This window comes from Crocuta crocuta, unplaced genomic scaffold, assembly GCF_008692635.1.
Source record: "Crocuta crocuta isolate KB4526 unplaced genomic scaffold, BGI_CrCroc_1.0 scaffold10, whole genome shotgun sequence".
In the NCBI taxonomy this organism is placed as follows: domain Eukaryota; kingdom Metazoa; phylum Chordata; class Mammalia; order Carnivora; family Hyaenidae; genus Crocuta; species Crocuta crocuta.
In genome coordinates, this window is record NW_027527551.1 from 1,649,455 (window position 1) to 1,664,063 (window position 14,609).

General features: G+C 38.2%; 1 protein-coding gene across 1 annotated transcript in view; it reads right to left on the reverse strand.

The window, feature by feature from the left end:
- Positions 1-247: 247 nt before the first annotated feature.
- The window catches only part of CNIH1 (cornichon family member 1), a 14,735-nt gene continuing 373 nt past the window's right edge, over positions 248-14,609 (reverse strand). Inside the window, exons 2-5 of the mRNA XM_077769237.1 lie at positions 9,599-9,667; positions 5,294-5,406; positions 3,210-3,353; positions 248-1,163 (exon numbers count right to left, since the gene is read on the reverse strand). Of these exons, the coding sequence (XP_077625363.1) occupies positions 1,136-1,163; positions 3,210-3,353; positions 5,294-5,406; positions 9,599-9,667 (354 nt within the window). The 3' untranslated portion in view covers positions 248-1,135. The remainder of the gene's footprint in view (positions 1,164-3,209; positions 3,354-5,293; positions 5,407-9,598; positions 9,668-14,609) is intronic.

A 14,609-nucleotide genomic window follows, 5' to 3' on the forward strand; every position in this document is an offset into this window, starting at 1 on the left:
GCCATCAACGTTTATGAATCTTGTCAAGTGACAACACAGGGTAACGTGCATAGCCATTTAAACACATTCATTTTAGATCCAGGCACGATATTTAAGAAAAAAAAACAAAAAACACGCACACACACACGCAATGTAATACTCTACTATATATTTTTTTAAAAACTGACAGTAATATGTCTTTATTGTGGATTAAGCAAGTGTAAGAAACAGCTATTTGTAATCTTTAAAACAATGCACTGAAAATAAGTTAATTTCAGAGTTTTATTGTATTGCACTAAAGGAACAGCAGGACGGTTATACAATGTTCTCTCTCATTCAGTTTTGAAAATCTAAAGTACTTGCAAATTCTTAAGAATACCTTTACCACCAGATTAGAGCATTAAGCATAATAACCAATTTCTTAATAAGTAATGTCTTACAAATTAAAACACATTTAAAATAGCTTTAAATGCATTCTTCACAAGTAATTCAGCATATATTTTTATATCATGTTCACTTATGCTTAAGAATTAAAGCAAGTATATTACTCTGATGGAAATAATGGGAAATCTCTCACTCATGCAATATACAGGGATAATATTCAAGTTGAAGGGGAGAAAATCCCACTCTTCGTATTTTGTAAATGCGTCCATATATAATCACATACATGATAAATGAGGAAACCCATGAAGTTTCCCACAAGTCAGATATATATTTTCAGTTCATCAGAAGCACCTGATATCTACAGCTAATTTATAATTAGATGGCACTTCAACAAAACCAAAATGAGCCCTACAAGTTCCTATAAACGAAAGCTTCCAATGGACTAAGGATAGTCAATAATTAATGCAATCATTCAAGGGATTATGGCTGTTCCTTAAGGAGTGCAAGTTCAAACCTGTCAACACCAGAGGTAATCATTTTATATTAATTTATACGTAATTCCATTTAAATTCTTTATCCAAGTATAACATATGAAAACAGTCTTTCCACAAGCAAAAAATGTGGAAACATTTAAAAAATAAGGAGTCATTTTTTTAAAGTAACTGATCAGATTCCATAGGCTACTCTTGGAAACAGGATCTTGCTGGAGAGAATCCCTTCATTTGGTGGCTTTTTGCATGCACTTACTGGACCAGTTCTTCCGGGTGTTGTTCTACGAGCTCACCAAAACATAGATCATGCTGAAAAGAAGAAAAAGCCTATTAATTCAAATGTTCCTAATTATAAAAGCACCAAAAAGTTGAGTCTACATAGCAGACTAGTTTATGATGTCACACCACTGCAGAAAATGAAAAGACCAATGACCAGTTCATGAGACCATCTTAATTTGCATTTATGGACTTTTGCCTAAGGTAGGACTTGGCTCAGTGCTTGTGCTGTGGTTGTCTATTTTCTTTCCAATTTTAGCAAAGAGAACAGCACAGCTGAAAGCTTAATAGGGAATCAGAGCTTAGAGAAGCCATCCAAACAGTGCGCTACTCTGGGGTTGTCTAATAATAGAAGCGAGCATCTCCCAAGGACTCATTTCATGCCAGGCCCTCCATTTAGTCTTTTATGTACATGACCTCACTGAATCCTCCAAGCAGTCCTAGGAGTTGGGTACCGTTATTATCCCCATTTTACAGATGGGAATGGTCAATTAAGGAACTTTCCCATTAGAGAAAGGCTCTAGGCAACAGCAACAGGGTTAAAAAAGAAGAGGGCACAAGTGAGGAAAAAAACAAACAAAAAACAACCATTCGATTCAGGCTGAGTCTACTAGACTACGGTGGGAAAGGTATGCTTCCAAAGCATGGGTCTCTAAATGGAAATACAAAGCAAAGAGTTGAGCAAATTCGATAAACAATTTAAAGCAGAAATGAAATGACATAGTGCCACCATCTCCTGGTGAACATCTGCCCCTAAGTGCACATCTCTGATTTTCTCATTTATTCAATCATTCTTTTCTTTCTTTCAACAAATATGTCTTAAGTGCCTACTATATGGCACACTCTTCCAGACATTTGTTAAAGAAACTGAAAAAATGAAAATTAACAGGAAATGAAAATGACATATGGCATTTCACCGTTCAGAACTTATTCACTATCTGTTTCATAAATGAACGTCATAGATGCACGAAGGGATACTCATTTTCAAAGTATAACCTCTACAAACATAAACATACCTCTTCCATAAATTTCAGTCTGCACTTCATTCATCGTTTTCCAAAATAGAAACTTATGTGATGTACAGAGAAATACGAATCTAAACCTACCACTTAATACTCAGCAAGCTCTCAAGTGACAGAAGAGGGAATAGAAAGCAGCTAAATGATTACAATCCCTTCTTATACAGTCAATTTTCTTCCTGTTTTGAAAATCGGTTAGAACTGTCCTCTCTGGTTGAATGTATGTCAATAAAAGATGAGAGAAGTATATTGGTGTAGCTTAAAGAAAGATAATCCCACACGTGAGAGTGCCCTTCCGTCATTTTAATGAGCAGCCATTGTATTCCGTGGCCAGGACACCAGGGTGGTGGGTCTCACCCTGGGCCGACTGTCCGGAGCCATTCTTGGTTGTGGTGACTGCGGAAGAGGAGGTGCTGCTGGCATCCACTGGGTGGAGGCCAGGGATGCTGCTAAACATCCCACGACGCACGGGACAGCCCCCACGACAAAGACTTCTCCAGGCCAAAATGTCAACAGTGCCAAAGTCGCGGACCCCTGGCCTAGAGGAATGATGGAGCCCATCATGCTAGAAAGGGAGAAATCTACATCATCACACAGGAGAGACCTGTTTCTTTCATTCATCCCATGCAGACCAAGCAAGCCAGAAAATAAAGGGCAGAGCACACAGTTTGTAAAGAATGATAAAAAAGTAAAATACCACGGCAAGAAAGATGGTCGTGAGGCCAAGCAAAAACTTTCTGGTGAACTCACAATTTTTACAATCCTTTCAACACCATCACTTTGCACACACGATGAGGATCACTGTGTCTGAAAACTTAGGAAGCAGCACCCCTGACCAAACTTTCTGGCTCTGACTGCACACACCAGCACACACAAGTACCAGTTTGTTCATATTCAATGTGTGCACATCTGCTGGTGTGCACTGGGCCATTAGCAGTTACCACTGTTCAAGACGCTGAGTTATTCTTCTAGTGGATTTTAAGGTGTAACGGCCATAATGCCTACAAACTTTTTAGACAGCAAGTGAGATCATATAATAATTTTTATTTTTTAAACTCACCCATATAGGTAGTAAAAAAATGCTAGAAGATAAAAAGCCAATTTGCACCAGCCTTCTTTCTGACAATACGCTAAAATGTCTGCATTCATGATGGTTGTAGGGTCATAGAGTCCTGGTCCACTCATCACTGGCCTACTCATGTACCTGCAATAAACACAGTCTGTTAGCCACTGCAAAAGGGATGGGACGGAGGGTTTCTCTTCTCAAATAACATTTGTTACAATGAGAGGCAGTCTCAAAAGCACAGGGGAGAGTGCCTTAAGTTCTAGAGTGGAGTTCTTTCCTCTTATCATCTTAATTTTAAAACAAGAGCCCATAGGGGTGCCTGGATGACTCAGGCAGTTAAGTATCCAACTCTTGATTTTGGCTCAGGTCATGATCTCATGGTTCATGGGATCGAGCCCTGTGTCAGGCTCTGCACTGGAACCTGCTTGGGATTCTCTCTCTCCCTCTCTCTCTGCCCCTTTCCTGCTCGTGTGCATGCACATGCGCACGCTCTCTCAAAATAAATAAACTATAAAAATAAATACATAAGCCCCTGAATGAGAACAAGACAGTTACTTAGGCCATATCTGGTCTCTCCTATACTTTCACAAATACAAGGAAAAGAATAGTAACTATAAAAAAGATTGTTTTTCTCTTAACTTTTAACATAATCTTATGGGGCACCTGGGTGGCTCAGTCGGTTAAGCGTCCGACTTCAGCTCAGGTCATGATCTCACAGTTCGTGGGTTCAAGCCCCATGTCGGACTCTGTGCTGACAGCTAGCTCTGAGCCTGGAGCCTGCTTCAGATTCTGTATCTCCCTCTCTCTCTGACGCTCCCCCTGCTCACGCGGTCTTTCTCTCTCAGAAATAAATAAAACACTAAAAAATTTTTCCAAAAAAACACATAATTTTAGACTTACAGAAAAGGTGTAAGAACACTTCACCAAGATATTCACATTAACCACACAGCTTTACCCTTCTCTTTTTTGTTCTAGCTACAAATATGCATGTTTTTCTTTTTTTCTTTTAATTTTTTTTAATGTTTTATTTATTTCTAGGAGAGAGAGAGACAGCGTGAGCAGGGGAGGGTCAGGGAGAGAGGGAGTCACAGACTGAAACAGGCTCCAGGCTCTGAGCTGGCAGTCAGCACAGAGCCCGACGCGGGGCTCGAACCCACGAACCGCAAGATCACGACCTAAGCGAAAGTCGGACGCTCAACCGACTAAGCCACTCAGGCGCCCCTGCATGTTTTTCTTAAAAAGAACCATTTCAAACTCAGTCATAGATGTGATATCATTTTACTCCTAAACACTTCTTCAACCTATCTCCTAAAATCAAGAGCAATGAGATTTTAACATACCTGTTTAAAAAAAAAACAAAAACCTCTAACTAACTCTATTATGCAGATCTGACATATAACTTGAAAGGTATAAAATATGATTATTTTCAACCAGATTTGAAATCATAAAGTTAAAATGGAGAAAGAAGTTAAACACACTGTACATTCTGATTTATATGAAATTCAAAGATGGGCAAAATGAATTCACGTTGACAGAGGTCACTGCCCTCCTTGGGAGGTGTGGGGGTAACAGACAGGGATGGGGCTTCAGACTTGCACATGTAACTGTATGTAAATTAAACCTCACTTTTTGAAAAACGCTTTCAAAGTAAGCACCATAAAAGGTATTTAAACAGTGATTTGTTCATCTATTTGAGTTTTAAAATAAATGCCAACTGGGGTGCCAATGCCAACTGGGGCACCTGTGTGGCTCAGTCAGCTGAGCACTTGGCTTCAGTCATGAAGGCCTGAACCTGACTGCTCAGGTCATGATCTCGCAGTTCATGAGTTCAAGCCCCATGTCAGGCTCTGTGCTGACAGCTCGAAGCCTGGAGCCTGCTTCAGATTCTATGTCTCCCTCTCTCTCTCTCTCTGCCCCTCCTCCACTTGCACTGTCTCTTTATCAAAAATAATCTTAAAGTAAATGCCAACTAATTTTCAGTTTTCATTTAGGTTAACTAGCATGTAAGATAACCATATTAACCATGGTATAATTAAGATATAATGAGGAAAAGTAGAAGAAATATATCTAAATATTACCTCCAAATATGATATGCCAAGAGGGGCATATTGAGACCCAGTGTAAGCCATTCTGCTGCACAAAGAAACATGACACAGAAGAAAGCATGGATGAGGTACTCTGGAAGTACAAGCTGGAAGAAAAATACAAGGCAGTTATCAAAATGCCTTGGCATTAAGTCAAATGCTCTTGGAAAGCAGGTGGCAACCAAGTTCCCATAATGCAAAATCATTGTTTTCTTATCAGGGATGAAAGATGCTACTGAGTTTTGTTTCCATATTTTAACTTTGTACTGAAAGCAGAATTACAAGCAAATTGACCAAATGATATGATTTGCACTAAGAAAATAAATAGAACTTAAAAGTTAATACTCAAATTCTTAGAGTAACAGGTTAAATTATACAAAGTTATCACACAGACTGTTCAGCTATTTGCTATTTACTTGGAATACTTCTTTCCACCATTCAACAATGATAAAAATATAAAAATGAGGTATCTGATCACATGCAACACGATATAAAAAAATCCACAAAAACAAAACTCCCCTTTAGAATATTTTACACACTAATGTTTTAGAGCTTTTAACAGAAACCAGGAATGCTACATATACAATATTTAGCAAACCACATCACATTACTACAAAAGTCATTTTTCAATGGAAAGCCAAAAGCCAATAATCTCAGCACAGTCAGAGGGGAAAGAACACTAATATACACAGATGCAAACAATGTGCATTCTGCAATGTAGGAGGGAAAAGACTGAGTTCTGAACCATAAAATTGGAATTTCCCTAGTTCCTGAGCTCTGATTTTTTTTTTTAATTTTTTTTTTAATGGTTTTTATTTATCTCTAGGAGAGAGAGAGAGAGACAGCGTGAGCAGGGGAGAGTCAGAGAGAGAGGGAGACACAGACTCTGAAACAGGCTCCAGGCTCTGAGCTGGCAGTCAGCACAGAGCCCGACGCGGGGCTCGAACCCACGAACCGCAAGATCATGACCTAAGCGAAAGTCGGTCGCTTAACCCACTAAGCCACCCAGGCACCCCCTGAGCTCTGATTCTTACATGGCCTTCCTGTTTCTTTAAGCCTGCTTTCTAATAAACTACTACATGCACAGCAGACCAGCAGCTCAGAATTCAAAAACAAATTTTGTTTGATTGTAGGTGAGAAAAATTAATTCAAGTGAAATACTTTTTATAAAATGACCAAGAGTTCATGCTTTAAGTATCTTTCTCATCCTAAAGATTTCAGCCTAATGACTCTTAAATAAAAGTCCCAAACTTTTCAAGTTTCAGCCAAGGACTTCCTATGAGCCACAGATGCAAAGCCGGTTTCTCAAACGTCCATATCATGTCAAGTGAAAGTATATGAACCCTCAACATCATCAGATCTTTACTGAAGGGAAACCATCGCTGTAGAAACAATGCAATTATACTAATGCAATTGTACTATTCAAGCCTACTTTCTACTACTCCCAAATCACCTTTTCCATTTCAAAGCTGAAAAGCAAAGTTTTTTAATGAATACTATTTTAAATGAAATCCCAGTAAAATCAACTAATCTATACCACTAACCAGATTTTCTATACACTCAAGCAATATAATAAACTCTGCTTATGTATATAAACTTGTAAATAACACGAACCATTAAGCCACCATTTAATTAAGATCAAAATTAAACATCTGCAAGAAAACAAGAAAACATCCACAGGAAATCTTTGAAAATCTTTGAAACAGGAAGACTACAACAAGGACAGACCAAGAAAAAGATACGCTGTATCAGGAGTCGCACTGGAGCAGTTTATAATGCCAGTGTAAGCTACAGGATTTTTCTTTACCGTGTAAGTATTATAGCCCTTTAAAGCCAAGCGCTATCTAACAATACAAATCATCATCCAAGTTTTCATCCTACACTTCCAGACTGAGATACGGGGAGAAAATTATTTAGAAAGCATGACCTCTACTGCTCTTAAACAAAATACTTTGGTAAGAGGGATAATAAAGACAATCTGCAATTCTTCCAGTTCTAAAATGAAACAATGCCACACTCCCTTCATCTCAAAAAAGTGCAGAAACTTTTATTATACATCTCTTATCAAAACCAGTCCACTCCAATCATTCTTTAATGGTGAAATTTCCCAGTAAGTGACACAAAAATTATTCCGTTTAGGAACCAATGTTTACACAAAAGCTATATCCAGAAAAAATTCCTCACACAAATATGGCTGAAAAGTGATAATACTTAACATCCAAATCATAATATTCTCTACTTAAGGTTCACATTTTTAAAAATATTTGTCTTCCCCCATACTTTGGCAGAATTGTCAAAACAAATTTGAAATAGGGAAAACTGTCAGATGCGCTGCTAGGAAGCCAATTGCCGGCACCCTGTCTAGACTGCACCTTGTGCTGGTACAATAGCTCCCTTCCAATCTCTGCCACCATCGGGATGTCCCAACACATATCTTTTTAAAGTGAGAATTTCCTTCCATGAAGAAGAGTCAGAAATCACACGTTATATGTAAAAATGAAATTCGTTCCTCTTAAATTTACATTAAGTTAGGGAAACACCAAAGCTTGAGCTTAAAAATCTGGAGGTCTGGGTTCAAATTCTGGTTCTGCCTTAGCTGTTGGACCTTGTTGGTAAAGTGCTTCAACCTGGCTAAGCCTCATCCTATCCTCCTATTCATGAGAATAACAATATATCTACCCTTTAGAACTGTCATGAGCACTGATTGAAAAGTCCCAAGTAAAAATGCTTAGCACAGAGCCTGGTACCTAGGAAAGCCCTCATCTGATTTCAGCTATTCTCATCCTTGTCATTTTTTGGTTATTTGAAGTAATGAAAAGCCAAAGAAGATAGAATATTATTAATAAACAACTGTCATTAATAAAGAAATTTTGGTTTCTTAATTTCTTGGTAACAATTGGTTTCAACTGTAGGTTAAGATACTTTACAATGAACATTGTTACTTTCCAATGAGAAAGCAGATTCAAATCCTATTTTGTTTTCTGAGAGCACAGAAACAGCCAGTAAGCTAATACTTTTAATTGTCCCTACATAGCCTTACTGTAGCAGTTCTGTAAAGACAATCTAGAAATTTATTCCATCACTCTTATTTATCTAGGAAACAACAAAAAAGTAGCAAATGAACTTTATAGATCCTTTCCCAAACAAAATCTCTCTAGCTTGCTAGTGTCGTACAGTTTTATACAACTCAAGTCTACACAAGTTTTCATCTTCAGTAAGTAACTTTTAAAGATGAATTATTGTATTCTAGTTCTTGAAGACGTACCCACTATCTTCAAACAACCTCTCAGTTTCTGACCAATTAGGCAAAATCAAACCTACAGGCTAAAGGAGAAATCTTCCTAAAGGAGTAAACTAACTGAAGTCAAAAATATATATAAAAACCTCTAAGCACAATAGAGCTGAGCTGTGTTATAACTAAATCCATCAGAGCTCAGAACTTAGTGTAAGACAAGTCTGTTTTAGAAATTTAGAGTGGATATACATCAGAAATAACTATGTAGACATTTGTACATAAATTATTATCCATGAAATTCTGGCAGCATGAGTCCAAAGGTCAGCATTACTGCAAGATTCCAGAGCCTAAGGACAGTTATCCACCTAAAAGGTTCTGAATAAATTCATTCCAGAATAGACATAACCAAAAATAAGAGTCGACATGGTCCTGAAGACTCCACTTCCGGACTACCTCACAACAGAAGAATAATCTTACCGTCTATTAAAGTCACTGTATATTAACCAACTTTCAAATACTGAACCAAATAATGTAATATAGAAGTGCCTATGGCTATAACATTTTAGAAATGCATAAGCATTTAACAGCTTTCCCTACGTGACTGGGCCAGCAAGCAAACATTTGCATAAAATAAGAAACTTCATGAAATCATAAACCTCAAAAGGCATATAAACAAGCACACCAAACAGAACATTGTACAGATACAAATGCCCTGACCCTCCCCATGAAATGAATGTAGCATTAAAACATTAAACTAAAAAGCAGTACACACCTTTAATGCAATTTTGACTCTTTTAATCTTTTTGACCTTTTCAACTGTCTTTGGCCGACAATGTAAAAAGCAGATTGGAAGAATGTTAGTATGACAGCTGACAAGATCACCAGCAGATTAATAATAGTCAGAACAGTCAAGCAGGAAAAAGAATATTTTTGTAAATTCTGCCTACTTCAAAAAAAGTACAACTATATCATGCTACTGAGACTATTGGCCATTTTTAAATTGTATCAAGTTAAAAGCAAAAACAGTTTAAAAATCTACAGAAAAATCCTATATTATAACTTACAGGATTCAGGGTATTACACTGGTCTATGGGATTCTTGTAATCAGTCTTCAGTTCATCAAATGCTATAATCTAAAATAAAATTAAAATAGTTAGGACCTCTCACTTTAATAAAACACATCAACAAAGCTGCCCCCATCATCAAATGATAATCAAATTAAGTTAATAAAACAAAAACCTAAGTAGGGTATACTACATGTACCAATTTACAGTAAATTCACTATGTGCTAATAACTAGAATCAGATTTAAAGAGCTGAAAATGTTTATATTAGTATCATTTAAATGATCTGATATTACTGTGATAGATATCTTCAATTTTCAATTTTTCAGTGCCTCTCTTCAAGTTATTCTTTTTTGTTGAAACAATCTTTCCCCTCACTCACAACTATTTACCAAAACTCTTCATTCTAAAAACCCTCTTCCTATGTTAGCTCCTCTCTGTAGGTTTCCCTGACTCCCTTGGGCCAAAACAACTACATGGCAGTCTAAGATCCACATAGCACAGGACTTCATAATGCCACCAATATGGCATTTCCCACACTGAAGTATTTATGTACAGGTCTGTGTTCCCTCCTCTCAGGATGAAGTATTTTTAATCTTCTGTGCACGCCCTGCCCTGGTCACAGAATTCAGTGGGACACCAGACATGGACTCACATGCTTCAGTTTGTTCCCATTTGTGCCCAAACACATCTCAAAGCCCTACTTCAATCTGGAAATAGAAGAAATGGCCTCAGAATACAGGAACACCAAATGATTATCAAACTTCATGGCTAAGCATGGAGGAGGACACTTGTGGGGATGAGCACTGAGTGTTATGTGGAAACTAATTTGACAATAAACTATTAAAAAAAAAAAAAAAGGAAAAAAAAAAAAAAAAACTTCATGGCCAAGATCGCCATACACAGTAGTTCAATTTCTGCACTGGACAAAAGGCCAGCTGGAAGCTCAAGGCCAGCCGTGCTCCTGTGGCCAAGCACTTTGGCATGGGCTCTATACCAGGCTCTGCACTGAGGGGCTGTGTCCATTCCTGAGGGAGGATGTTTCTCATTCTTCTGCCCCAACAGGCATCTTTGTTCTTTTGTACCTAAAGGCATCATATAGGCAAGAGCAGCCTTGGTCAAGGCCACGATAAATATGATCAATCTGATCTCCTTTTGTGTCATATGCATATTCCTACCACTTGCAGGTGGTTTCATCAGGGTCACCAAACTAAAAACACATGGGTAACCCAGTAAGACCAAGCTTTTCATGGTATGGTGAGCCAAACAGTTATAAATGCAAGAAGGGAAGAAAGATCTCATCCACTTAAAAACTTGGCTATAACATTTAGGGCCACTTAATACATAACTTCAAAGTCAGAATGTACTAAAAAATTGGAGCTCCTGGGTGGCTCAGTCGGTTAAGCATCCGACTTTGGCTCAGGTCATGATCTCACAGTTTGTGGGTTCGAGCCCTGTGTCGGGCTCTGTGCTGACAGCTCAGAGCCTGGAGCCTCTTTCAGATTCTGTGTCTCCCTCTCTCTCTGCCCCTCCCCGCCTCAAGCTCTATGTCTCTCTGTCTCAAAAATAAAACATAAAAAAAAAAAAGAATGTACTAAAAAATCAAAATAAGGGTGACATACCACTCAAAATAAGAAGCCAAAGGCACCAAGTTTATAGGAAAGCTATTTTAGCTGCTGTCACTGGTCATCTAGGGGACAGAGATGCCCAGCTATCTGCCTTTCCTCTGGTGGATCAGGAATAGTATCTTCGTATGTGAGACAGTGTTACTCAATATCACCAGTGATCAATGGAGTTCTGTATTTCTAGCTTTTACTATGCTGGTTTATTTCCCTGTTAAAGTTCTTCACTTCTTAAAAAGATGGTTTTTGTTTTGGGGTTTTTTTTATTTTTTTATTTTTTGTTTATTTATTTTTGAGAGACAGAGAGAGACAGAACATGAGTCAGGGAGGGCAGAGAGAATGAGAGACACAGAATCCAAAGCAGGCTCCAAGCTCTGATCTGTCAGCACAGAACCTGACGTGGGGCTCGAACCCATGAACCATGAGATCATGACCTGAGCTAAAGTTGGCTGCTGAACCGACTGAGCCACCTGGGTACCCCAAAAGATTATTTTTTTCAACGTTCTAGATTTTTATAAGATTCACCAACCTGACCAAATAAAAAATTATAACTAAAATAAGAACCGAAGAAAAATAATTAAATATTAAAATGTAAACACCATGACAGCAAAAATTTTTTGCTGTACTCACTGCTATATTCCTGGTACTAACACATACTTAAGTATTCAATCAATATTTATTAAATGAAAGGGGGGACGGGGTGGATAGCCTTAGCTTAAAAAAATACAGAATTCACAAAAAAAAAATTTTTAATAAAAAATTTTAAAAAATACAGAACTCACCAAAAAGCATTTGCCTTTGCTAATAAACCCTAACACATATAAATGCTAAAAATACAAATGTACAATTAGAAGATACTAATTTCTGATTACTTATGGATATTAGGCAAATACCAAATTTTGCTGTGATATATCCCCAATGCATCTAAGTAATAAAGATCAAGATATGGACTGTCATTGCAAATAAAATTACTTGCCTATAACAAGATCCAATTTAACAGCAGAGTATAAAACTTATGCTTTAACTCCTTTGGACATTTTCTTCACGTGATTTCAGGNGACCCAAGCCAAAAACAGATGCTTAACCGACTGAACCACCCAGGCACCCCAAGGGATCTTTTAATGACTACGTTACTGCATGAATTCTACAAGCTGGAGTTTTCAAAACCCTTCTGAAAAGATTCTTAACCTAGTGGTTTTCGTATCTTTTGCTACTGTGTGCCTGGACAAAGACCTTCATAAAATTTCCCCCACAAGTGCAAAAACAAAAATACCTGTATTCCCAAAGATCCCAAACTATGCAATTCAGGATACCTTCAAATCCAATGCATGTCTTTGGAATGACTTTTGTTCAAACAAATCTATGCCCCCAACTCTACTCCCTCCAGAGCATCAATCACATGAATTAGGACTAAACTGACAGATGTAACCATCATCTCAAAAATATCCTCCATACAACAATTCATGTAAACAAGATTCTTTGAATCTCTAACTGAAATTTCCAAATGAGTCTTCTGATACTTAAAACTACCTAAGAAGATAAACTGAAGGTTATGTAGTTAATAGAAAAATGAAAAATTATGTATTTTGGAATTTTCAATTTGTTCCCAAAGGATGTATAATCTTCTGAACAACTAAGAAACCCCTAAGGATAAAGGTTCTCTGTACTCTGTGGAGGACAAATGAAGTCTTTAAATTATTTTTAATTCTGTAACAGGACTCACAATTACCTACTTCACCCAGACACACAGTCATTTCAAAGCTGAAACTAAATTACCCATTTTTAAAAAATGCAGTTCAGGTATTCCTTAAGCTAAATACAACCTGGTTCAAAATGTAAACATGGCCATCCACACAGCTCTTCCTCTCCGAATCCTTATCGTCTCAAAAAACAAGGAATATCCATCAAGCAGGAAGTGACTTAAATCCACATATACAAATGGAAGGGAACCACACATTTCACTTCCACCAGAGGTTTACTAAAGCGGAGCTAGTTTGCATCCCAAATTATCCGTATTTATTGTTCTTCCACCAAAGAACCTAAAATGCTCTTAATTTACCGGTTCCTACCCACAAGCATTTTGAGGGAGGAATTACTTAACAGCCTACCTAAGCATTCCCCACTATACAAGCAGCTGTGTTCTAAAATAATAATAAACAGGGGCTCCTGGGTATCTCAGTCGGTTAAGCAACCAACTTCGACTAAGGTCATGATCTCATGCCGTATGAGTTCGAGCCCCACGTCAGGCTCTGTGCTGACAGCTCAGAGTCTGGAACCTGTTTGGGATTCTGTGTCTCCCTCTCTCTCTGCCTGTCCTGTTTGCTCACTCTTTCTCTCCCCCGCCCCCCGAAAATAAACAAACATTAAAACTTTTTTTTAAATAAAGAAAATTATAAACATAATCACACTCTAGCAAAAGAGAATAATTTGTGATATCATTCTACTTTTGAGATTTTTTTTACACAAGACACTGCTGCTATTTAAATCACTCTGCCCCTTTATGTTCCACACGTAATCCTTGTTATAGGCCTGATGAAACAGGACTTAAAATTTACATGAGACTGACGTGTCCAATCATTCAAATGAATGATTCCAGAAGGTACTAAAAGGATATGAGGGCAGAAGCAAATATAAATGTTTTAATGAATGCTGATTTCCAGAAGGCTGCTTCTAATTCAATGCTAGAAAAACAAGAATCCCTCGAAATCTGTTGTAGAACTGTCAGGAGGAAGGAACTTCACTTGTTCCTTACAGGAACCAGTAAAGAAAGATGTGCTTCTATCCAGCAGCATGATGCGAGTGAAAGGGAAGAAAAAAAAAAAGGCCCTCGGTAAATTTAAGACTTCTGAGCATTTTCAAAATCAAATTAAAACTATCTCTACTAAATCCAGGTACTCTGAACACAGAAGTGGCTAGGAAGGCTGTCTCTTGAGAAACCCCGGAGGTCAAAGTATGATTTAGGGGGAAAGTTCGGAGATGCAGTCAACAAAGTAATCAATCCAATCTGCATCAAAGATCACAAGGAAACAGAATCTGGGGAAATAAAGTCATTCTACTTGAAAAGTACCCAACAAGTGCTGAAACTAGCATTCTGTAGAAATTCATCTAAAGTAGGCTATACTATCTCATTTGGGCCATACTCCTGCGGAAACCCGAAAAGACAATGTGATTAAATAATAGTAATTTGGCAAACTTCATTCCCGCTAAGCACGCAGCACGCCTCCTTGCGCCCTTCACATCCCACCTGGGGATGGGGANAGGTCCCGCAGGGCCCGGCGGGGACCACGGCCGCCCCACCCATCCAGGGAGGACTAGCGGCGCGCGCGGCCTGTTCGGGGACACAGTGGGCGCATCCACGGGGCCACCGCACGCCTCGGCTCCTCCCGGACC